Consider the following 26905-nt stretch of genomic DNA (forward strand, 5'->3'; position numbering starts at 1 on the left):
TCCCCTGCCAGCAGCACTTAGAGCGCAGGTGCTCCTTTTTCCCACATTGGTCATAGAGGTCGCTATGGGTGGCATAGGTGGCAACCACCACCCCAAAAAACTGCTTTGCCACCCCTCTGTCATCCCAACCACAGCCAGCATATTCCGGCATCGCCTCCCTACTTTTCTCCTCCTCCCTCATCCCTTGGGTCTGGTTTCTCTCCCTTCCACCTGAGTTTACAAACTTATTGCAGGTGCCAGCAGCAATTAGATCAGGCTTTCCTCTGGCCAGCCCTGGGGTCCTTCAGTCTCTTACTACTTCCTTTTGCTACACAAGGGGGATCACAGTAGAGTGAACGCCTGATATAATGGCTGCCAGTGACCACAAAACGTTTCTAATCTTGTGGTGCAGGGGAGACAGACTAGACTGGGAAGGAGGAAGAAGGAGGGAAAGAGATTGGACCTGCGGGAGGGAACAGAGGTGGGAAGGAGAGGGAAAGACGCTGCACATGAAGGGAAGTGAAGGGAAAGATAGAGGGGAGAAATGCTGCACATAGAGGAAATGCTGCACATGCTGCATGTGAAGAAAAGAGGGGAGACATGTTGCACAGGAAGGGAAGGGAATAGAAGAGGGAGACGTTGCACATGACAGAAAAGGTAGAGGGAGACATGCTCCATATGAAGGGAAGAGAGGGGACATGTTGCACATGAAAGGAAAGGTAGAGGGAGAAATGTTGTACACAAAGGGAAAGAGAAAGGTAGAGGGAGACATGTTGCACATGAGGGGAAGGGAAAGGTAGAGGGGGGAGTGCTGCACAGAATGGAAGGGAAGGGAGATGGAAAACTAAATAGCTTTGAGGTAGAAAAATGGAAGAAAGTTGAATGTGAAAGATTAGTGCCAAACATAGACCTAGGGCAGGCAGTGAAGAAGAAAGGAGGTGAGAAAAAAATAGCAAATGTATAGGAGGCCCTGGAAACAGAGTTTAAGAGGGAAGCAGAACAAGAGAGTGAGAATAAGATGATTAGAAAAATAAAACCACCAGACAGTAAAGGTTGGAAAACACTTTTATTTTCAGTTTAGTGACTGAAATTATGTCAGTGTTGAGAATTTATATCTGTCAGCTTTATTTTGCACTGTACAGGAGGATATAGACTTCTATTTCTGTGGTGTTGTATGACATGCAGAGTCTGGTATGTCTAGTTTCAGTTTTTCTCTCTATTTCAATTTTTCTGCATGTTTTTTTGTAGCCCCCTAATTTGTATCAGGTGAAAGTCATGTTCTGCATCTAGGACTGAGGTGAAGGATTTTGCTAGCATGTAGTGTCTGTGTAGGAATCTGTAACAATCCATCTTGCTCCAGTTTCCCAGAAGCAGGTATATTGGTGCTCTAGGGCAGGGCCGCCGAGAGACAAAGGTGGGCTTGAGGCAAAACCCGCCCCCCCCCCCCCCCCCCGGACCTGCTTACTTGCCTCCACTCCTACTCCGCTCTGATGCACTGCTCAGGTCCTTCTTTCTACCATGTCCAAACAGGAAGTACTTCACACAGGAGGCGGGACATGGTTCATAAAATACATGCAAACATTTATACCTGATCCCACGAAGGTGTAAATGTCCGTGACTCCCATCTAGCTCGATTTTTGCCACTTTGCTCCTGATATTTTATAAAAATACAAAGGCGGCTATGTGCCTTTTATAAACTAGGTACCTGCATGTCCTTCACCAATAGATAACCTTTTGTAAAATTACCCTTAAAATGTGTTGTTAGTCCAATAAAAGGTAACTCTTTTGTTGTTGTTTTTGGTTTTCTTTTTACAGTATTTGTTAACTGTTATCAAGCTGAGGTACTGCATAATATAGCTTTATAAATATTATATTGCATATTAAAGAGTTGATAAGTACTATCTGCCACAGTGACATCATGCTAACAGTGACTGTGCGCCAGAGGTGGACTGACAGTGACCTGTGCCCCCGGGCAGTAAAGGTCATTGGGTCCCCCATGCCCCTCCCATACACTATAGGCCCCCCTACTGCCACAGCTGCCGCCCCCCTTCCGCACACTACAGTACCCTGAGCCTCAGTGAGCCCTTACTGGTCCTATCTTGAAGAGCCCTGATGGTAAAGTGGCTTCTTTGGGGACAGGAAAGAACCCCAGTCTTTCCTGCCCACTACCATCATTCTGCCTGGCAGCATTCCTTTTTTAAAATGGGTGCTGAGAGTTCCCATGGTAGTTTTGTGGGTCTCAACAGTCTCACCGACTACTGCAGGGAGTCTCAGAAGCCATTTTTAAAACACGATGGCACCGGGCAGAATAGTGGCAGCAGGCAGGAAAAAGTGTTGTTCTTTCCTGCCCCCGCAGAGGACACTAGACCATGGGAAGGGTCCGCTGAGGCTCAGGGAGCTGTAGTGTGTAGCGGCAATGGTGGCAGGGGGGAGACCCTCTGGGCCCCCTAGAGCCTTTGGGCCCTCAGGCACTGCCAGGTTGCCCGAATGGTCAGTCTGCCCCTGTTGTGCTCGCAGGGGACAGTTGTATAACAACACCACAATTTAGATGCCCACTTTACATGGGTTGTTAGCCTATTCCATAAGTACACTTACACACATAAATGTTCTTACAGAATACTAGTGTGAGTCAGCATCAACTCGCCTACCTTAGGCATGCCTGCTCACTCCAGTACTATGGCTAGTGTAAGTGGCGTAGCTAAATGTGTCACTTATACACATAACTGGCAGTATTCTATAACTCGCGTGTGTAAATGTTAGAACTATCTGTGCACCGCCCATGCCCCTCCCCTGTGAATGCTCCCTTGGATTTATGGACTAATGGGTAAATTCAATATAGGCCACTAAAAGTTAGACGCCAAAAAAGTGGGTGCCAAGCTAGTACTCTGTAACGGCAGAGTTGCACACCAAATCTGTTATGCAACACTAATGTAAGTCTACAGTTACACACCAAATTTTAGGCACAACCATTACACCATGTCTATGGCTGGCCTAAATGGTGGCACCTAAATATGACGGGCACATAAGTGCATACAAGAATAATCAGAATGCCCCTCCCCATGACTCTTCCACGTTAACGCCCACTTTGCATTTGCACATGAGAGAAGTTAGGTGCACTTTATATAGAATAGGAGTGTAAGTCTCTTATATGTACAACGGCAAGTTACTAGTACTACTACTTATCATTTCTATAGCGCTACTAGACATACTCAGTGCTGTACACTGAACATGTAAGAGACAGTCCCTGCTTGACAGAGCTTACAATCTAATCAAGACAGACAAATAGGATAAATAAGAGATAAGGGAATTACTTAAGGCAGGAATGATAAAACAGACATGGGTACTCAACAAGTGAATAGGAGTTAGAAGTTCAAAGCAGCCTCTAAAAGGTGGGAGTTTAGCCTATATTTGAAGATTGCCAAAGCTGGATCTTGATGTACTGACCCAGGAAGTCTATCCTGCAATATGGAGAGAGGCAACGTAGAATGTCCTGCGGATGTGATCGCTGATGATCCCAACCACCTCCTGATGCCTCTGTGCACATAGCGAAAAGGAGTTCCAGGGAAGTATGGCAACTGAAGCACGCTGCAGCCGAACAGAGCACCAACCTTACAGCAGTAAGGAGAGATCCTGCAAGGCACCCCACCTAACAGCGACAAAGAATTTGAGAACACCAGTCGGAGACCTCATGGGAGAACACCTGAGGGAGATTTCATGGACAACCCCCATCCAGAGAAGACGTTCGCTTTTGAAGCCACATCCATGCTGAAGAGAGCACTAGGACAACATGGCGCCTGTAACACACCTCTGCTGAGTGGAGTTTAAACCACCAGCAGCTGTGAGGCAGTCCAACGACATGATCCACCCATGGTGGGAAAGGAGCTAAACAGTGACAGCGAGAGATACATCGGGCAACCTGCAGGCCAGAGGGAGAGCCATCGCGAAAGCCCCCAACAGGAAACACACCCAGGCCAGGCTCGCTGCAATGGAGCAATCCAGTCAGGAGCCTCATGGTTAACCACACCACTCTCACTCTGAGCAACCACCAAGCCCAGGGCAATCCCCATCACATATCTAGGGATCTAGAGAGCAGTGGACACGCCACAGACTTGTCTGCCACAAAACAGGACCTGCACTGGTCTCCAAGGCACAACCGGATGCTCAAGAGTGCCACCAATCAGCACAGAAGTTGGTGTATATGCTGTTGAAGTGTGTATGGGAGATGATTGGGATGTTCTGGATTATGTCTTACCTGCACATTCCCTCTTTTTGGAGAGACTAGACAGGGCTGCCTCTCATCTCCCTTGCTCTTGGTTTGGTGCTTGAACTGTTGGCATTGGCCATACCTCAAAATCTAAGCATTTAGGGTTTCAGGGCAGAACCAGAGAATATAAATTACCATTATCTCCCTCATTCTCAACAGGTCATCTAAATTTAAGCACTATTTGCACCCTTAAAATTATAGAATACTGCCATCCATGTGCACAAGTGTACATTTATACACATAAATGGCAGTAGCCATTTTATAATTTATGCACATATATGCCTTAGTGTGTAAATGCAAGGAGGCATTCACAGGGGAGGGACATAGGCGGGCTGATATTTATGCACTTAGTTGCATTTAGGAGCTTGCATTTATGCCAGGCATATACCTGTTGTAAATGTTATGCCAATTTACATTAGTATTCTGTAAGAACCCTTATGTGCGTAAGTGTTCTGATAGAACAGGTTCACTGTCCACAGAACATAGGTGCCTACATTGTGGTGCCCTGTTGCAGAACAACTTCGATATGCTGATGATATAATGGTATTTCTCACAGTACTGTCAATTCCTAGGTTACTGCCAGTTGTACTACTACTACTTATCATTTCTATAGCGCTACTAGACATACACAGCGCTGTACACTTGAATATGAAGAGACAGTCCCTGCTCGACAGAGCTTACAGTCTAATTAGGACAGACAAACAGGACAAATAAGAGATAAGGGAATTACTAAGGTGGGAATAATTATATGAGTACTGAACAAGTGAGTAAGGGTTAAGAGTTAAAAGCAGCATCAAGAAGGTGGGCTTTTAGCTTAGATTTGAAGATGGTCAGAGATGGACCTTGACGTACTGGCTCAGGAAGTCTATTCCAGGCATATGGTACAGCAAGATAAAAGGAAAGGAGTCTGGAGTTAGTGGTGGAGGAGAAGGGTGCAGATAAGAGAGATTTACCCAGTGAACGGAGTTCCTGGGGAGGAGAGATAAGAGTGGAGAGGTACTGAGTAGCTGCAGAGTGAATGCACTTGTTAGTCAATTAAAGGAGTTTGAACTGTATGCCGAAACAGATAGGGAGACAGTGAAGTGACTTGAGGAGAGGGCTAATATGAGTATAGCGACACTGGTGGAATATCAGTCATGCAGCAGAATTTTGAGCAGATCATTTTGCCAACATTTCTGGTTACAAAATGAACTGGACCAAGTCAGAATGGCTTCTTTTACTTTTAAACAATCTTATCGGTAGATTGGAAGCGTGACTTTATCAAGTACTTGGGTGTTTGGTTTGGTAGAACCAATGATGAGGAAGCAGTTGATAAAAACACACAAGCATTAACCTCCATTGTAGAAAATCTAACATCTAGTCTCCTTCTTTCCAACTTGGTGGGTTGGGTTATAAACCATTAAAGTGGTCATTACACTAAACCGTAATTCTATCTTTACCATGCTTCCTTTGGAATTCCCAAGTAATATATGTGATATATTGGTGACCTGGTTAGTAAAGCTTTAATGGCATAATACATCGTCACAAAATCCAAAGGCAGAGTTAATATTCCTGTGTTCCATAAATATCACATTTATTTTATGACAAGGGGTAAATAGTTTGGTGCATATGATAACCTAGACAAACCGACTTGATTATACCTAGAGGAAGAAATCTTGGCACGAATCCCAATTAATTCAGTAGCTGGGATGTTTCTTCTCTTTACATTTAATCAATATAAGGTTCTGTTTGCCACTTGTGGGGCTTTTCAAACCTTAGATACAATGTACAAGGAAAAGGACAAATATATGCATCATACCCCTCTTTGGTATATCCCCATCAATTGCTAATAAGGTGATTGGTTGGAAATTGTAGCAAGATAGACTAATATGGTGGCTGGGTCATCTCTTGAAAGATGGACCCTTTAAGGCTTTTCAGAACTTGCATCAGGAGTTCACTCTCTACCCAAATTAATTATTTCTTTTGCTTCAGTTTAGACCTGCTATCAAGCAGTTAGAGTAGGAGGAGCTTCTGGAGGCAACCTCATTAGAAGTGATTACTCATTAATTAACCTCCCTACTTCAGCCTTTTATAAACTTTTTTATTCCCAGACAGGGTGTGTGGATGTAGAGAAAGTCTGGGAGTCTTGAGGCATTCACAGTCACCTAAAGAATGAGATACATAGGGGTAAGGCCTAAGGGCCTCTCTCTCAGCCTTAATAACTGAGTCATTTTTTAATGGCCCATAGTAAAGTATGCTGGTGTTTTAATGGAGGTTTTGGCTCTGTATCTCATATGCTTTATTATTTTCCTAATCTCTAGGCATTCTGGGAAGGGATATGGGCCTGTATCACTGGTTTCTTGATTCTTCAATCTGAGCTCTCCTTGATGCTAGTTGTTGGAAGAAGTCCTTTCCTCTACACATTCTTATTTGCTAGATTGTGTTTTTACTGTAGCACTGAAGCTAGTGATAATAATTGGAAGAATAACATCCTTTTAGATGTACATCAGCGGTGGAACACAATTTGCCTATTATTAAAGCGTGAACATATTATGGCAGGTATAATAGGGTCTGGTTTAATCTCTAGATATATAAGTTTCAGAACGAGGGAAGTCACTGGTGCCATGGCACCCCCCAAATTTTTCTTCTTTCCCTCTCTCCTTCCTACCCCCCCCCCCCCCCATCTCTATCATTTCTTTCCTTCTACCCCCCTGTGGTCTGCCAGCATCTTTCTTCTTCCTCCGAGCAAAGTGTTGATTCATTACCTCTTTCCCTCTGGCGGCAGTGCTGCAGTCTGCTTAACAAAATAGCAACACAGCCAGCCGGCACGGAACCTTGAACATCTGTGCATGCTTAGGGCTTGCCAAGTTACTTCTGCCCCCTCAGAAACAGGAAGGGGTGGAAGCTGGTAGGCCTTGAGCATGCATAGATGCTCGAGGCATTTGTTTTAGCAGATTGCAGTTTTGCTGCCCGGGGGAAAGAGGTAATAAATTAAAACTTTGATACTGCCTCCCCCTCATGCAGATCTCTCTCATGAATATTGATTTTGGATATCCTGAAAACCAGACTGGCTGGGGTGCCTCCAGAACCAGGTTTGGGAACCACTGAACTGTTGTATAAAGGGTGCTCTGCACAGAGTGGGGGGGGGGGGGGGGGGGTTGGCATCATTTATAAAATCTAGCCCTATATGTATTTGATTAGATTCATCCAGATTCTCAAGTGAGATAAGACAATGAAGGATGAATTAAGATGTTTATATATTTATCTGTACCTTATCTCATTCTTCATAGTCCTCTCTGTTTTGTATTATATCTCACATATCTAACTCAATACCTTTCCCATTTTCTCCATTTTTTTTGGCCACTGTGTGTGTATGTGTTTTCATTGTGGTGCTGTCTCCAATTTCTGAAAACAGCAATGAGAGAAAACAAAACCTAGCTGAGAAAACTAATGTCTTCAAAGAAATTAAAAAGAGCTTTGGGGGTTGGAGAGGTGCCGCAAAGGGAAAAGTGGTGGTCATTCTGCGAAGAATGTAAATGACATGTAGGACTAAATGCTGTAAACGGTAGCCAAATTTGGGCATCGAAAAAAATGAGAACTGAACGCTATTCTATAAACGGTGCTCCGAGTTGGGTGCTGTTTATAGACTAGTACATAGCGCCGGGATCTGCACCCAACTTTGGGAGTAAAGATTCACACCAACTGAAACCTGGTGTAAATCCTCGTGCGTAAATTAGATGTGGATCCTCTGAATTCTATGTGCATCTTTAGTGAACTCTCCTGACCCTCCTATGTTCCTCCCATAGCCACGCCCCATTCCAGGTACATTCTAAAAGATGTATCTGCGCATTTTTATACAGTAGCGCTTAGCAACATTCAGACGTACATCTAAATTATTGCCAATTAATGACAATAATTGTTAGTACCTATTATTGGCACAAATTTTCTCGTTACACAAATTGCACGTGCAAATTGGGTGCACGCCCAAATTTGTGTGTGCAATTTTGAGCATCATATATAGAATCCAGAGGATATAGTATAATGCATCTGATATACATTTTTTTGTGTGCTACAACCAAAGCAGTATATATTGTATACAGTTACTTTCTCTTTCCCTAGTGGGCTCACAATCTACGGGGCTCTTTTTCTAAAGGGTTGCCGCGTAGCAACAGGCTTGCTGCATGGCAACCCAGAACTACCACTGGCCCAAGGCGGCCACTGATGGTAGTTCTGCCTCCAGCGCTGCTGGAGTTTTAAAAAATATACACCGAAGGGGGTTACCTGGGGTAGCACAGGAGCCGTTATCGCCATCTCAGTGGGTGGCGGTAAGTGCTCCTCCCCTGCATGGCCACGCGATAAGTGCAAGCTTACTACACGGCCATGTGTTTTTTCAGGTTTTTTACCCGCTGCAGTAAAAAGGGTCCTGGCGCACGGTAAAAATGGCTGCTGCTGCTACCGCAGGATCCTTTTTACCGCAGCTTGGTAAAAGGACCCCTAAGTTAGCTATTTCTTTTTTAGGCACCTTGTTAGGACCTGCATTGGGGCAGCTGCAATATCCATCGATTATAGCAGGGGATCTAAATCTAGTCATGGACCCCCCAATGTATGTGATTTAGTTCCAGAATGAAATAGCACATTATGGATGTCAATGTGAAGCAGGTAGCACAGAAGGTGTCAGTGTTGTGCAAGTGTTGTATAGTGCTATACACATTACTGAAATACAAGCAATGCAGTTGGGTCTGTTTAAATGGTTGCATCTGACTAGGGAAGGGCCAGGGCTTCTGTAGTTCTTTCTGTCTGCCCTTTCCTCTCTTATTTTGCTAACTGAGCCTATTTTCCTTTAGGGAGGCAGGACACAGTGCATAACAGAAGTCTGCCCCATTCTGTCATGTCCCCAGCATCTCAGTCACATCCCCTCCGGACAGTGTTGTCCCAAATGTTTAGGTGAGTGGTTATTTTAACAGACCAGCGGGTGGTGCCCTGGGTTTTTCATTTGCATGTTGGGGGGAGAGAAGGTGGGGTGGAGATAGGGGGATGGGGAAAGAAGTGCACGTTAACAAATCTGTCAGTGAATACCTGGAGTCCGTGGGTTGCTTTTCTTACTTCAAGCGTGTTTGTATTGGTTCTGTGCGAAATACCAAAATGATATGTAAAGTGAATACACTCATAATTGTGGAACATTGTAAAATAGCTGTGACTATCTCGGCTAACATTGTAACAACTTAGTCAAAGACAGGGAGATTGTTTAGATCAGGGCTGGACTGGGGACGCCACAGCCAGTCAGATTTTCAAAATGTCATGTAGAAGAATGACTAAAGCAGCCAACTGAGCACCAGAGCAGATTTTCAAAATACCCACAATGAATATGAAAGAGAGCAATCAGAGCCACCGGGCCTCCAAAGTATGCAAGTTGAACTTACGCATGTTCATCATAGGTATTCTGAAAATCTAGTTGGCTGTGGGATGACCTGGTTTTCACACTGATGAATGTACTGCGTGAATATACCAACCATGTTTAACCATCTGATAACCAGTCATATCTTTTGCAAGTTATTCACTGTCAATATTTAAAATCCACAGTCAGTGTTTTGTTTTCTTAAACATGGTCTGTGGCTTTTAAAGGTAATCCAGATATTCAGCCCCAATGTCTGGACTGAGAGCGGTACTGAATATCCAGCTAAAGCAGCAATATTCAGACTGCTATTCAGATAAATCTAGGGCAGCTGTTTTTCCAACCTAGCTTTATTCAGCTAGTCATCTGAATACTGCCACTCACCAGATAACTTGCTGCTCCCCCCCCCCCCCCCCCCCCCCCACCAGCTCAGCACTATCCAGATAATGGCAAGGTAATGATATTCGGTGGCACTATCCATGTATCTGGGCTGGCTAAGGGAATTTTCAGGTAACGACTGCCATTATCCAGTAATTCAGTTTGAATATTGGATCCTCAGTTTGCAGTTGAAAAAAGGCACTTTCCTCTTAGGTTCCAATATTACACATAGCCACAGCCAGTGGTGTGCTGGAGCTGGCTTGCACCGGCTCGTGAGAGCCGTTTGTTAAGTTTTTAAGAATTTTGGAAGCTGATTGTTAAAGTAGGCCCCCGGTGGCTACTTTAACAACCAGCTCCCAAACTTTGGGCTCGGGCCCCTTCCTGAGCTCCCATTTACTTTACTGGTGGGGATGCCGAGCCCTGCTAACCAAATAAATAGACTGCCGCCACTCCCTTCTGCTTTTTTCCAGCTCTGAGCAGCATGCATGGACTTCTCGCACATGCTCTGAGCATGCACAAGAAGTTCTAGCATGCTGCTTAGAGCCAGAAACAAGCAGTGGGGAGTGGTACCAGTCCATTTATTTGGCTTGCGGGGCTTGGAATCCCTGTCCACAAAGGTGTGCCTAGTGTGCCTGCATGGGGGGGGAATAAACTGATTTCACTAATATGATTACAATTGAGGAGGCCATGACTGGGGAGAGCTAGGGTAAGTTTTTAGGTGGGATGAGATAAGGGTCATGATGGCCCAACTTTGGAAAGTTGTTTCAGGAATATGGAAAAGCAGTGTGGAACGTACAGAATCGGGATTTGGTGATGGAGGAGACTGCATAGGAGCCAACTCTTCAAAATTATTGGGGGTGCTAAGCCCAATGGAAATGATCCCTCCCTGGTCACATACAAGGAATTTTCTCAATATACTACTACTACTACTACCTGACATTTCTAAAGCGCTACTAGGGTTACGCAGCGCTGTACAATTTAACATAGAAGGACAGTCCCTGCTCAAAGGAGCTTACAATCTAAAGGACAAATGTACAGTCAGTCAAATAGGGGCAGTCTAGATTTCCTGAAAGGTATAAAGGTTAGGTGCCGAAAGCAACATTGAAGAGGTGGGCTTTGAGCAAGGATTTGAAGATGGGTAGGGAGGGGGCTTGGCGTAAGGGCTCAGGAAGTTTATTCCAAGCATAGGGTGAGGTGAGGCAGAATGAGCGGAGCCTGGAGTTGGCAGTAGTGGAGAAGGGTACTGAGAGGAGGGATTTGTCCTGTGAGCGGAGGTTACGGGCGGGAACGTAAGGGGAAATGAGGGTAGAGAGGTAATGAGGGGCTGCAGACTGAGTGCATTTGTAGGTAAGAAGGAGAAGCTTGAACTGTATGCGGTATCTGATTGGAAGCCAGTAAAGTGACTTGAGAAGAGGGGTGATATGAGTATATTGGTTCAGGCGGAATATAAGACGTGCAGCAGAGTTCTGAACAGATTGAAGGGGGGATAGATGGCTAAGTGGGAGGCCAGTAAGGAGTAGGTTGCAATATTGGGGGTGCTCAAGCACCCACAGCACCCACAGAGTCGGCTCCAATGGAGGAGAGGGGCAGAGGGGAGAGCAGTGTAGCTGATGGACTGGGTCAGCAGGAGAAATATGGCAGAGATAAGAGAGGATCAGAAATGAGGAGTTGCAGAATGAGTAGGAGGAGCTTATGTGCAATTGAATAAAGAGCCATAGTAGTGATCTGAGAAGAGGGATTATATGAGTAGCAGTTCCCACAGCTGAATTTTGAATAGAAACAATGGACAAGAATTATGGTACTGCATCCAGAAAGGAAGACAGATTTTGGTGAGTGTACAGAACATGAAATGACATGTTTTATTAATGTTTTGATTATGTGCAGAGAAGGAAAATGGAAAATGACACCAACATTATGGACTAAAGACATGGAGGAGGGGGAGGGAGGGAGGGGGTAATAAAGCTATCCACAGAGCTAGAAAAGTGGTGATATTGCACGAGCTGAGGTTTATAAGTGGATTCTAAGTGATAGTTTTGATGCAGAGGTTGATCTGATTGTTAGCTCTTCAAATGTACTCTGGGTAGTCACATGGGTGCATGAACACAGGAACTGTGAGGTGTCACATGCTCACAGTACGCCAAGTGATGTAAAATGTTCCCAAAATTACACATTCAAATATTTAAATAGAAAACAAGTAGAAACTAACACGTTTTTAAACAACCTTGTTTCCATTCATTTCTATGCCGCACAGGTGCATCCCAATTAGCCCCTATACTTCCAAAGTACAATGTCACTTCCCTGCCTATGTCCTTCCCCCACCTCCTAAATTTGATAGTTCTACTTGTAGCTTTAGGACAAAGTATTGGCCTGCTTATCCGACATTGCTGCCTGGATGTCCAACCGCCACCTGAAACTGAACATGGCCAAGACCGAGCTTATTGTCTTCTCACCCAAACCCACTTCTCCTCTCCCTCCACTCTCTATCTCAGTTGATAACACCCTAATCCTCCCCGTCTCATCTGCCCACAACCTTGGAGTCATCTTCGACTCCTCCCTCTCCTTCTCTGCATATATCCAGCAGATAGCCAAGACCTGTCGCTTCTTCCTCTATAACATCAGCAAAATTCACCCTTTCCTCTCTGAGCACACCACCCAAACTGTCATCCACTCTCTCATTACCTCTCGCCTTGACTACTGCAACCTACTCCTCACTGGCCTCCCACTTAACCATCTATCCCCCCTTCAATCCGTTCAGAACTCTGCTGTGCATCTTATCTTCTGCCTAGACCGATATGCTCATATCACCCCTCTCCTCAAATCACTTCACTGGCTTCCTATCAGGTACCGCATACAGTTCAAGCTTCTCCTGCTAACCTACAAATGCACTCAATCTGCAGCCCCTCCTTTCCTCTCTACCCTTATATCCCCTTATATTTCTACCCATAACCTCCGCTCTCAAGACAAATCACTCCTTTCAGTACCCTTCTCCACTACCGCCAACTCCAGGCTCCGCCCTTTCTGCCTCTCCTCTCCCCATGCTTGGAATAAACTCCCTGAGCCCATACACCAGGCCCCCTCCCTGCCCATCTTCAAATCCTTGCTCAAAGCCCACCTCTTCAATTTCGCCTTCGGCACCTAACCACTATACCTCTATTTAGGAAATCTAGACTGCCCCAACTTGACATTTCGTTCTTTAGATTGTAAGCTCCTTTGAGCAGGGACTGTCCTTCTTTGTTAAACTGTACAGCGCTGCATAACCCTAGTAGCGCTCTAGAAATGTTAAGTAGTAGTAGTAGTAGTAGTAGTTTAGGAGACAAATTTACGTTATGTAATTAAGTAGATGTTAAATTTAGAATGCATATTAGACCCTGCAATGCAGACCACACAGAACTTCCCCAGGCCGCATGCTTGACACACCTGATTTACAGGAATTTTAATTTTGTTCAAGGTATTTTATTTTTATTTTACTTTTTTTGTTAGGGAGCAATATCATTAGTAGTACACACTCTTTCAGAAAGAACGCAGAATCTTCCAAAAGACTATGCACTTTTCACAAAGATAGCAAACTTCCTTACATGTTCTGTCTCGATAATGTATGCATGTGTGCGCTATTTGCATGTGCACAATGGTATGTGAATGCGCGCTATCAGTAAGAAATACACACTGTTTTAAAAGAGTATGCATTCTTCCGAAATAGTTCATAAACTGTGCAAATTATGCCCCCCTTTTCATAAAACGTATGCACTCTGTTGGAAGAGTGTGCGCTAAAGACAAGAAAAAAAATCTGAAATTTCAGGGGTTCATGTCATTTCAGACAAAAAATGACACACATGGCATGGGAAATGTCATTTCATATGAATGCACATTACGAGAATATATCACCTCCTACTCAGCTTAAGACTTAGCTGACTGTTCTATGTCTTTGGGTTCCAGTGGGAAAATATCTTGGTATATTTTGCCAAATAGCAATTGTTACATAATAGGATATGCAGAAAGTCTTTGCAGTGGTCAAACAGATTTGTGGCCTGGTTGCATATTATACTGTGTGAACCCTGAGTAGATAGGTGTGCTGAGAAGCACTGCTCTGTAGAGTAAGGTGAGGGACAGTCTCATCTAGTCAGAAACAAAGGACTGAGAGCACAAGGCCTCAAAATGTTTTTATCAGTATATAGGGGTCCTTTTACTAAGGTGCGCTGAAAAATGGCCTGCGGTAGTGTAGGCGTGGGTTTTGGGCACGTGCAGGTCCATTTTTCAGCGCGCCTGTAAAAAAGGCCTTTATAAACATTTTTGCCGAAAGTGGACGTGCAGCAAAATGAAAATTGGGGCGCATCCATTTTGAGTCTGAGACCTTACCGCCAGCCATTGACCTAGCGGTAAAGACTCACGCAGTAATTGTGCGGTAATGGCCTACGCGCGTCAAATGCCAGTTGGCGAGCGTCCGATACACGCATCCAAAAATAAAAATTCTTTTTTGGACGTGTGCCAAAATTGAAATTACCGCAAGAGCCACGTGGTAACTCCATTTTGGCGTGCATTGGGCTCGCATAGACGCTTGTGCGGCTTAGTAAAAGGGCCCCTTATTGAGCTAATCATTTGGTTATCATACCAGTCTTTCAGAGTTCCTATACTCTCTTTTCCATACTCTCCCATAGGATCAATTCCCTTTGTATGCTCTGAAATCTCTTATTTAAAGTTCAGATAGTGTTTTTACAGGATTCAAACAGAGTAGAGACATATGTCTGTGAGGTGATTGTTGATGATTTTGGTATTGTTCTATGAAAGATATGATTTTTGTCTCTAGAGAAAGTGGTTCCATAAATGTTCTCTCCCTTTCCCAGCTCGTTTTCTGCTTTCCATTTTTGGCTGATGTGGAAGTTGAATATTTCAACATATTCATTCCTTTTTCAAGGATTCAAGGCTGCCATCTAAGGCTCTTGGCTCAGTGGCATGTTCTAAGTCTATTTATTTGTAGGTTTTCTTTGACGTGGGCCCTTTGGTACTTTTACAGTACAGATTTGCTGAGGATTGCCATTACAACTTGCAGTTGGCTGCTCTGTCCCCTGAATGCTTCTGTGGCCATTTACATCACATTTGTTGGATGGATGATGTTTTTCTATCTCATCATAGCAGGAACTTTAGATATAGCACATATTTCTAAAAAGATTTACCACTGTCTTTTGGTAGCAGTTGGCAAAATATCTGCTTGAAATACTGGAGTTTCTGGCAAGTCTCTGCAGGTGCTTACCTGAAAATTGTAGGGAAGTAACAATAATCATTTTTCTTATTATAATAAATGAATGGAAATTTCTCATTAAAATATTTTGTGATGAAAGCTAACATTACAGTCTTAGTGGACCATAGGAGCAGGTGACACAAAGACAAACAGCAATAGTTATCATAACAGGACAGACTGCTGAATAGATGAAAATTCCCATGACCCGTGTTGAACATTCATTAAAGTGCACTAAAAAACTGAATGTGAGCTAAAAATATTTTGTGTGTGCTATATAAATTTACTGTGTGAATCTGTGAACTAAACACACGTAAAATCAATTCCCATGCATTATAACATTTTTATTAACATGAATGTGTGAAATGAGCGGAAATAAAGTCCAAAAATCAGTCAAAAATGTCTGAAAATGATCCAGAACAGTGCATTATTATTATTATTATTATTATTATTATTATTATTATTTTACTATTTTGTATGTCAGTAACATTAATATTATGTTATAATTTAATTGCTGTTGGTTAAAATGGTGTGCTTTTTTGTTCTTTTTGCTTCCTATTAAAGGCATATTAAAGAGTGGGCAGAAAGTGACAGGATGACAGAACTTGTATATAATGATGTTACTACATGGGATGCAGGGGTGTAGTTAACAATGTGGGCTTCCATTAAGATGTTATTTTACTGTTAACCTCAAGTAAGCGATGTAAGGGCCTACACGCATACAGCACACGTCAAATCGGCACTACTGCCTGGCTAGCGTGTGAGCCAGGCAGTAATTCTGAATTTGGCGCACGCCGAATCCCATAGTAGAAAATAATTTTCTATTTTCTACTGTGGACCACTTACCTGGAGGTAAAAAACAGTTGGCACGTGCTGCATGCTTAGGTAGCGCGTGAGATCTTACAGCTAGGTCAGTGGGTGACGGTGAGGTCTCAGGCTGAAAATAGACATGCACTGGTTTCAATTTTAGCATATGTCCATTTTCCGGCCCATTAATAAAAACGCCCTTTTTCCTAGATGCGGTAAAAAATGGCCCAGCGCGCATCCAAAAGACGCGCTCGCAGTACCGCAGGCCACTTTATGCCATGGCTTAATACAAGGGCCCCTTGGTCTCTGCAAAATAGGACCTTTGCTAAAATAACATGCTTTAACATTAGCCCATGTTGAAAACTATGCCCTGTACTTACTACTACTACTACTACTTATCATTTCTATAGCGCTACTAGACGTACGCAGCGCTGTACACTTGAACATGAAGAGACAGTCCCTGCTTGACAGACTAATCTAATTAGGACAGACAAACAGGACAAATAAGAGATAAGGGAATTACTAAGGTGAGAATGATAAAGTATGGGTACTGAACAAGTGAGTAAGGGTTAGGAGTTAAAAACAGCATCAAAAAGGTGGGTATTTAGCCTAGATTTGAAGACGGCCAGAGATGGAGCTTGACGTACCGGCTCAGGGAGTCTATTCCAGGCATATGGTGCAGCAAGATAAAAGGAACGGAGTCTGGAGTTAGCGGTGGAGGAGAAGGGTGCAGATAAGAGAGATTTACCCAGTGAACAGAGCTCCTAGGGAGGAGTGTAGGGAGAGAAAAGAGTGGAGAGGTACTGAGGAGTTGCAGAGTGAATGCACTTGTAAGTTAATAAGAGGAAACAGATAGGGAGCCAGTGAAGTGACTTGAGGCGAGGGCTAATATGAGCATAGCGAGGCGGAATATAAGTCATGCAGCAGAATTTTGAACAGATTGAAGAGGAGAGAGATGGCTAAGTGGGAGACCTGTGAGAAGCTAGTTGCAATAGTCTAAGCGAGAGGTGATAAGAGTGTGGATAAGGGTTCCGGTGGTGTGCTCAGAAAGTAAAGGGCGAATTTTGGTGATATTATAGAGAAAGAAACAACAGGTTTTAGCAGTCTGCTGAATATGTGAAGAGAAGGAGAGAGAGGAGTCCAAGATGACCCCAAGGTTACGAGCTGGTGCGACAGGGAGGATGAGAGTGTTATCCACAGAAATAGAAAATGGGGGAAGAGGAGAGGTTGGTTTAGTGGGGAAAAGCCTACATGTTTATGCTGTTGCTGTGGATGATGTGGCCCTGTTTCACTTTCCTGCTTTGTTGCTCTTGGTTTCTTTACAGGTCAGAGAAAAGTGTTTGACCTTTCTTTTGGAAGCTGTCTCTTCCACAGTGATGTTTATGACAACCAGTCCACCTTTGCATATGACAGCTGTACAACGTGCACATGTAGGGTAAGTCCAATCTAATAACAAATTAACAACAATGGTCTTTAAGGGTTTTTTTATTGTTAACAGAAATAAATTAATGCTCCATTGCAAATCATTTAGAGAAAAAATAGTACTTAACTTGTGAGTTCTCAAACCACTGCATTTGTCGGATGGTGACCAGCGTTTTGTTGACTGCTTCAGGGACTTGCGATGTACAGTCAGCGGGAGCAAACTCTGAAACAATACAAATGAATTATAATATATTTAGAAATCACTCAAACATTTCTAAATATCATAAGCATCTCATTCCCAAAAAGTCATAGAGCGCAGCCTTCACTGCTGCTCCCCCAAAACAGACTGTGCCCTACTCTCACATCAATCAACAGGGACCAATCATGGAACAGGAATCTTAGCTTCTAGTGTTGCTTTAACACCAATGAAAGTAGAGGCGGGCAAATTTCAAAAACATATTGCCATTTAATCTTAATATTTAAACCTTCAGGTTTTAAAGATTTCAATTTAAATATCCAGCGTTGTTTTGCTTATAACAACTGATATCTAAGTCCATTCTAAGCCACCACAGAGACAGATGCATAGGGGAAAACAGGCTGCACCATTGGTCTACTACACTTTGAAAGCAATGGGTACCTGCTAATAAAAAAAGAAGTAACGAGGGTCAGATTTAATTCTGGGGCAAACGCCTTGCCAAAATAAAATAGTTGGCAGATTTTCAAGCATTCGTAGAGTCCCAGGAAAATAAGCAAGCTTAGGGGCTTACTTATTGAATTAATGCTTACTAACAGATAACAGGTATGGCAAATATTTGGTCTAGCTAAAGGCTCCTGGCATTTACTACTAGTCATTTCTATAGCACTACTAGATGTACACAGTGCTGTTATTCCCTTAATTCTATATAGTGCTCAAAATTGCATGTGCAAATGTGGCTGCGCACCCAAATTACGTGTGCAATTTAATTGCTTAACGAGCCAATTAGCATTGATAATTGGGTACTAATTGGAATTTCTGCATGCATATTTATAGTCGTTATTCTATAAAGATGTGCATTTACAGCGTGGATCTGGAAAGGGGGCTTGGCCATAGAGGTGGCATGAGCATTTCTAGGATTTGTGTGCAGTGTTATAGAATTCAGGGGATGGGATTTACGCCAGAGTTCAGTTGGTGTAAATCCTCACACCCAAAACTGGACATAGGAGCTTCAGTGGGAATTGAACCCAGTTTCTCAGGATCTCAGTCTGCTGCACTAACCAGTAGGATATACCTCCATTCCCAGGTCTGGAAAGGAGAGACTCCATCTTCCATTGCAGTTGCAATAGGGAAAGAAAGCAAGTTTAAAAAGGTTCCAGGTTGGTGACCAAACGTTCCAGATCTGTGACCTGGCAGAAGATCATAAGTGACTGAAAATTCTCCATTCTAGGTTATGTGCTTTGATGTTACTCATTAATCTTGTAAAATATTTTATTGAAATTTACAAGGAGGAACATTTTCGATCAGATGTTCAAAGGGTTCATACATGCAGCATTAAATGTATAAACTCTTTTTTCTTGAATTTTCAGCGGTACTATTTGGGGCAGAGTGAGGGACTTCCACCTACTAGTTCATGTTCAAATTCATTTTATTTTTGATACACCACCTATCAGAGAACTGGCAAAGTGGTTTACAATCAAAAAAATTATGTATTAATAGCGAGAGATTGCTGAAAGGGATTGAAAAGAAATGATATCATAAAGGATAGATTTGGAAGAGATAAGAGAAAATATAATTTTATCTCACTGTTCTCCTGTATCCCAAGTCCATCAATCATGTTAACTAACATGATTAACTGCTAATTTTCTGCACAATTCAAACTTTTAATTGCAATTAAATCAACAGACTGGACCAGCACTGTACATCTGACATCCTTCCCGCTCCCCCAACCAGTTGTCCAGCAGTTTTCTCTCTCCCTTCCCTCCTTCCTCTCTGGCTATTTTCTAAAACTGCTCGTGTTGTGAGCAGCATCTGAGGGGGAAGGGGGAAAGGGGAGAAAGAGATGCCAGACCACTAAGGGTGGGAAGGTCGGAGGTCCAGTTAACTCAAGATTAAATTTTCAAATAGTGAAATTAATCACGATTAAAAATTTAAATCATCCAGTAGCCCTACTTCAGACCTGTCTTAAATTTTGGAAGTTTTGAGATGGAGCTGAAATGGGAGATTATTCTGTGGCATGAGACTTGTGTTACTGCGGGGTTCATTTTCAAAGTACTTAGATGGAACTTTGTAAGTCTAAGTGCTTCAAAAAAATATGCCTCTAAATAGACTTGAATGAGGAAAATCATACTGTACCTGGCAGAAAGAGGGGGCTATAAGGATGTTCTGTTTTTTAGAGTGTAAGGATCTCAGTAGTTGGTAAGAGACTAGGTGATAGGAAAAAGGGATAACCTGAGCTGTATATTATATGTACCAGGGTTAACATTTTGAAAGGGATCCTAGATGTAACTGGAAGTCAGTTACATAGTTGAATTTATTGGTACCTGTTCATGTTTAATTCCTGTGACATTCAGCTGGTATCTGTGTATTAAAGTGGTTTACGTTAAGACAAAAAAAAACCCTCGGCTATATGGATAGCAGCTGAATATTGATACTATGGGGTGAATTCTATAAATCGCGCCTAAAAAAATCATTGCCCGACTTAAGGGCTATTTTATAATCCGCACTTAAAGTTAGGCACAGTTTATAGAATAGCGCTTAAGTCTTGGGGATCGTGTATAAATTTAGGCACGTCCATTTGCACCAATGAAAATGTGATGCAAATGCTCCACCTATATTTACACGCATAACCTCCTTGTTCTATAATTGCGCATACCTGAACCGCCCATGACCCTGCCATTTCCATGCCCCTTTTTTAGAATGCGTGTAAAATTTAGGTGCGAACCATGCTCCTAAATTTACATGCATACATCTGTATTGATTCTAAATAGTACCAATAATTGCTTGTTAAAAAGCCAATTACTGCCGCTAATTGGCTTGTTATTCAGTTAAATTGTTCGTGCAATTTGTAGAATTAGGGAGAATCTGTGGAAGTGGTGGCAGTTGCAAAAAAAAAAAAAAAAAAACGAGTGCTGAACGTTATTCTATAAACATTGGTCTGAATTGGGTGCCATTTATAGAAAAGCACTTAGTGCCGGGATCTGTGGCCAATTATGGGCACAAGGATTTATACCCTAGTGGAAATCCTCGTGCCTAAATTAAGTGTGGATCTCCTGTATTCTATAATACTGCACGTATCTTTAGTGAATGCCCGAGGTCTGCCCGTGCCCCATGGCCACCCTTTTTCAGTTGCACGCCGAAAAATTTGCATGCACATCTTTATAGAATACGCCTTGCAAGATGCACGGGTAAACTCAAATTGTTGCCAATTAGCGCCAGTAATTGATTATTAGCACCTAGTTATTGGAGCTAATTGGATCACTACTCAATGAAATTGTGCACACAAATTGGGCACACGCTCAAATTTGTGCATACATTTGAGTGACAAAATATCACTGCTAATCGTTTAAGTGCTGGCTCCACCCCGACCTAGTCAGCAAGTGCTTTGGAGGTCAGAGGAGATATTCAGCAGCACTATCTGGTTAAGTGCCGCAGAATTCCCAGGACGTACTAGCTCAGCAGAGTTTAACTAAGCAGGAGCCTCTCAGGCCCCTGGTTTTACACTTGCCTGGAATGAAAGGTGAGTAGCTGGGGTTTTTTCTACATGCTCCTTCCTTGCATGTGTTTTGGGTTGTCCATGTTGGACTTATCCTTTACAAGGATTATTCTGATTTCTGAGAACTGGTCTGATAAGGATCAGGGCCACCGAGAGGGGGGGCAGGGGGGGGTCAAAATTCCCGAGGCACAGCCTCAAAGGGGAGCCCCGGCACCTGCAAGCTTCTTCCTGCCTGCTTCCGGGTCTGTCCTCTCCTTCGTGCCCAGGACCCAGATGATTACATTAACATGATATCTCACTAATGCAATCATCCAGGTCCTGACCAGGGGTGTAGCCACGGGTGGGCCTGAATGGGCCCAGGCCCACCCACTTTCCCTACAGGCCCGCCCATCCACATTCTTCCTTGCTGGCTGCCTTTTCTCCCCAGGCTCCGCTTCACTGCATTGCTCTGCATTCTTCTTCTCGCCTGTCACGCTGCACGCAGCGCTGCCATTCACAAAGGCAGCTGCGCTCCCCCTACCGCGTCTATCTGGCCCTAACAGGAAGTGCATCAGAGGACCAGATGGACGCGGCAAAGGGGAGCGCAGCTGCCTGTGTGAATGGCAGCGCTGCGTGCAGCGTGAAAGGCGAGAAGAAGAATGCAGGGAGCGACGATCATGCAGCGAAGTGGAGCCTGGGGAGAAGTGTGCATATCTACATTTTGGGCTCAGCCAAGGTACCGGGCAGGCAGCGGAGCAGAGGAAGAAATCAGTTGTATATTGTGGGAGGAGAGGGAGAGGGGGATAGGGACAAGAGACATGGGGTGGATGGTGAAGGAGAAATGTTGCTTGGAGGGGGAGGGAGAACTCAGGGAGACATATTGGACACAGAGGTGAAGGGGAGGGAGAGATGGTGCATGAGGGTGGATGGGAGGAAGGGAGAGAGAGACAAAGGGGTAGAGGGGGGCAAGAAAGGGAGAAATCTTGTATATGGGGGTGGAGGGGAGGGAGAGATGGTGCACGGAGAAGAGAGAGAGAAGTGTTGGGCATGACAGTGGATGGGAGGAAGGGAGAGATGCTGTATGGGAGGAGGAGAAAGAGATATTGGACCTGGGGCACAAGGGAGGCAGAGACAGAGATGGTGGACAGTGGGACAGAGGCAGAAATGTTGGACATGGTGCAGGAAGGAAGAGAATGCTGGGAGGGAGGGGGAAGACAGATATTGGATCTGGGGTATAAGAGAGGGGGAAAGAAGGATGTGGGCAATGGGAGAGAAGGGGAGATGTAGGACATGGGGTTGGATGAGAGGCAGAGGAGATTCATGGGAGGGAGGGAGATATTGGATCCAGGAGCAAATGAGAATGATGGAGAGATGCCAGACAATGGGAGTGAGGGAAGAGAGAGGGAGAAATGCTGGACCATGGGGGACAGGGGAGGAGAGAAGAGAAGGGACAGGGAGATGTTGGGCTATGAGAGCAGGGAGGGAAGAAAGAGGGAGTAGATACTGAGCTAGAAGGGTGGATGGAGGAAGATGCTGGGAATGGTGAAACCATGTGGAAGAGGGTGGCAAGGAAATGGATGAGAGGATAGTGATTACAGAGGATAGAAATATAGTAATGGGGAGTAGATTAAAGTTGAAAGGGAATGGCTGGAGAAGGAGTGAGTTGGGTAATGGGAGAGGTAGTGGGTGAGAGAAGAAGATGACGACCTGATAGGCAGCTGTAAATTAAAAAGAAGGAGAAAGAGAGTAAAATTTGAGTTGACAGAGAGGCAGAAAATAAAAAAAATTAAAAAAGAGGAAAGAGCTAAAAAGGAATGATCAGTATGTCAGAGGTAGATATAGTGAGGCAATAGACAGTAGAGAGGAGAAAAGACAAATGGACAGCAGTCACTTGAAGGAGAATTAGTAGACGACAGACAGGAAATTAGAAGCAATATAATGGAAAAATAAAATGTCCAGACAAGGTAGAAACAAGCATTTTATTTTGAATGTTTAAATGGAATATGTTAGCTTGTGAAAAGTGCATAGCAAATGTCTTTGCATTGTGTTCAGTAGAAAGGAAATGCATTTTTGTTTTTATTTCTCCAGAGTTGTAGTGCATGTTAAGTTTAACTTCTTGGGGTTCTCAATTCAATTTTTGTGTAAATATTTTTATTTCTAACTTGTGATCCCTTGTTCTGTTTTTGGTGAGGGTCTGTCAGTGTGGCAGTAATGGCAGGTACAGAAATCAGAAGGGAGGCAGGGAAGAGAGGGGATTGGAGAGAGTGCCCTCCTTTATTTTCTGACCTGGGCCAGAGCATGTCTAACACTGGCCCTTACCCTTGCTTTATAGCTGGTGGGGCTCCCCAAGCATCCCAGCTGAGGACCTCCTCCAAAGGCAGTCAGAACTCCCTTCTACCAAGCTCTGCAGTTGGCAACAGCATCTTTGAGTTACTGACAACTAAGGATGCAAGGGGTGCCAGCTTCGGTCGCTTAGGGATGTTGCTACTGCCTGCCAAGCTTGGTAAAAGGAAGTTCTGGCCACTTTCAGAGGAAGTCTTCAGCTGACAGAGTTTGAGGATCCTCATTAGTGAAAGTATTTATATTTTGAGGTGAAGGTAGGGCGAGGCAGAGAAACTTTTGTGCCACCCACTTTGGGCTCAGGTCCACCCAAAATTGGTTTTCTGGCTATGCCACTGGTCCTGACTCCTGGCACACAGAAGCACTGGAGCAGGAGAGGACAGAGTGAGGAAACAGCACAGCAATGACTCAGAGACAGAAAGGTGCAGGTGCGGGGGCGGGGGAGCAGCAGTGGTCCAGTTCTGCCCCGGGCCCGGCTGTGACTCTTTGCGGCCCTGATAAGGATCAGCACAGCGTCCCTCCTTTCCCCCTTCCCCTCGTCAAGATTCAGAACTGGGCTTAAGAAAAGAACAGGAACACTGCAAAACTTTATTACCAATACCTCTGGAAAGAGATTTGGTAACATTTTCAGAAACTCAGTAATTGTGGAAACTTAAGACCTTGGCCTCCTCAGGAAGATGAGGGAAGCATGCTAGCCCTGAAAGCACTAATAAGGACACATAAATGCACTCTATCATATGTGTGTTTGCTGGGTTGGGGGGGGGGAGGGCGGGGAAAGATTCATGGCTGCCAAATATGGGTCTGCTAGGGTACTGAACACACACACACACACATACACACATACACATCTTGTTCCTGAATCAAGTCCTCTGTGGGTTAAGATTTTATTGTCTGGAACAGGCTTTGGCCATAAGTACATTGTTTTATTAGAATAATAAATGCCACATGTAGGAATATTAGCCGCACCTTTGGTACAGAGCACATTTCTTGGAGAAACAACAAGTATTTCATGTTTCTTGTAAGAGATCCTTAAGGTTAAAGCGTAAACTTTATTGCACTATCATCATTGTAATTCCTACTACCAGACCATCACCATCCAAATATGGTTTTTTGAAATCAGGTCTGAGTGAACTTCATCGATAAATCTTTATTTATTATTATTTTTTTTTTGCATATGCTCTTTCTTCTGTTTTCCATCATCTCCTATGCCTGTCAGAACTTTTCATTGTTTTGAATAAGAAGTATATATGTACATAAGCACATAAGCACCGCCATACTGGGAAAAGACCAAGGATCCATCAAGCACAGCATCCTGTCTCCGACAGCGGCCAATCCAGGCTTCAAGAACCCGACAACCCCCCCCCCCCAAAAAAAAAATAAATAAATAAAAATAAAAATAATTTTTTAATAATGTTCAATGGACTTTTCCTTCAGGAATCTGTCCAAACCCCCCTTAAACTCCGTAAGGCCAGCTGCTGTCACTACATTCTCCGGCAACGAGTTCCAGAGTCCAACTACATGCTGAGTAAAGAAAAGCTTTCTCCTATTTGTTTTAAATCTACCATATTCTAGCTTCATCTTGTGTCCCCTGGTTCTATTATTGTTTGAAAGTGTAAACAAATGCTTCACATCTGCCCGCTCTACTCTGCTCATTATCTTGTAGACTTCTATCAGATCACCCCTCAGCCGCCTTTTCTCCAAGCTGAAGAGCCCTAACCTTCTTAGCCTTTCCTCATAGGAAAGTCGTTCCATCCCTTTTATCATTTTTGTCGCCCTTCTCTGCGATTTGGACACATGCTTAACTTGTTTCCTGTGATTAATTCATGTTTTGCCTCCTTCTACCGCAGTCACTTGAACCTTGCTTCTGAGCATTGGCTTTGGTGTCAGCACAGGCCCTTTCGGTCACTCTGACCCCCCAAGGGAGAAAATAAAGGCAACATTGCACAAATGCCTGTAGGTTGCTTTCCCTCACAATTTCAAAACAGTACATATAGGGGTAAATTCTATATAGATGGCACCCAAAAAATCGGCACCAAAAAAGCACTGTTCTATTTATATTTCTATTTATAGAATAGAGTTTAAGCATGGGAATTGTGCCTAACTTTAGGCATGGCAATTTGCACCAACTAAAATGTGGTGCAAATACCCACACGTAAATATAGGCATAGATGCCCTTATTCTCCAACTACATGTGTAACTTAAAAGAATGCCCCCGATCTGCCCATGACCCTCCCCACTTCCACACTCCTTTTTTTTTGACTAGTCCATAAAATTTAGGTGTGAATCCCACACCTGAATTTACATGTGTATATTTCAATTAAATCTAATTAGTGCCAATAATTGCTTGTTAAAAAGCCAATTATTGGTTCTAATTAGCTTGTTATTCAATGTAATTGCACGTGCAAATTTGTGCACACTATTTTTAGCGACTTTTATAGAATTAGGTGGATATTGGCCAAACTAACTTTCCCGCAACTTCTGAGAGGGAAAACTATATTCCCCATCTGTGCAAGGGACAAGATAAGTGTCATGCATAGAAGATTTGAAGACTTAGAGAATTATGTCAATTTTCTGAACCATCATTTCTTGAATTATTCTGAAAGATATTTTGCAGAGACGTGCACAGGCTAGACAAATTGGCTTTTGTTCTTATCACAAATTTTTCCTATTTTTTTGTGTGATAATTTTCATAGGGATTTTTTAAGAGTGCCCAAATTGACTTAAGGCACCAATGAATTAAGGCATGTTAAGGGGCAAAGTTATCAATATGGGCTACTGTTAAGAAATGTTATTTTACTAGGGATGGAGGATGGGCACCCAGAAACTTTTTATTTCCTGCTCATGTGGGGGGATTTTATTTTGTGTGTGTGTGGAAGTGAATGTTATTAAGAGTGTGCATTATGCACACACAGAGGGGCATTTTCAAAATGATATCCAAGTCAGACTAGAGATATTCAGTTAACGTCCAAAAAGAGCGCTCATCTTGCATGTATTTTCCAACAGGAAATATGTGAGATGGATGTCCATGTGCTGAGGATGTCCAACATGAACAGCCATTTTACAAACTGGATCACTGCAACATATGAACGACAAAAAGGCAGGGACAAGGATGCCTGTCTGGCAGCATTCTTAGAATGGCTACACAGACATCCCCCCAGAGCAGAGGGGCAGCCTAGTGGTTAGTGCAGTGGACTTTAAACCAAAGGGACTTAGGTTCAAATCCCACTTTAACTCTTTTATTTTGTAATTGTGAGCCCTCCAGAAGCAAAAACTTGCCTCCTGTATAGGGTTACCATATGGCTCCATAAAAAGGAGGACAGATTGAGCCAGTCTGGGTTTTACTTCCATTGCTTTCAATAGAATCAAAACCCGGACTGGATCAATGTGTTCTCCTTTTTCTGGAGCCATATGGTAACCCTACCCTGGATGTGACTGAAGCAGTTCTA

The 26905-nt window shown here is 43.5% G+C and overlaps 1 protein-coding gene across 1 annotated transcript in view; it reads left to right on the forward strand.

Annotated features, from left to right (window-relative positions):
- Positions 1–26905, forward strand: part of BMPER (BMP binding endothelial regulator) — a 429657-nt gene that overhangs the window by 187318 nt on the left and 215434 nt on the right. The window contains exons 7-8 of the mRNA XM_030204510.1: positions 9067–9166; positions 17355–17464. Of these exons, the coding sequence (XP_030060370.1) occupies positions 9067–9166; positions 17355–17464 (210 nt within the window). The remainder of the gene's footprint in view (positions 1–9066; positions 9167–17354; positions 17465–26905) is intronic.

This window comes from Microcaecilia unicolor, chromosome 1 (genome assembly GCF_901765095.1).
Source record: "Microcaecilia unicolor chromosome 1, aMicUni1.1, whole genome shotgun sequence".
Taxonomy (NCBI): Eukaryota; Metazoa; Chordata; class Amphibia; order Gymnophiona; family Siphonopidae; genus Microcaecilia; species Microcaecilia unicolor.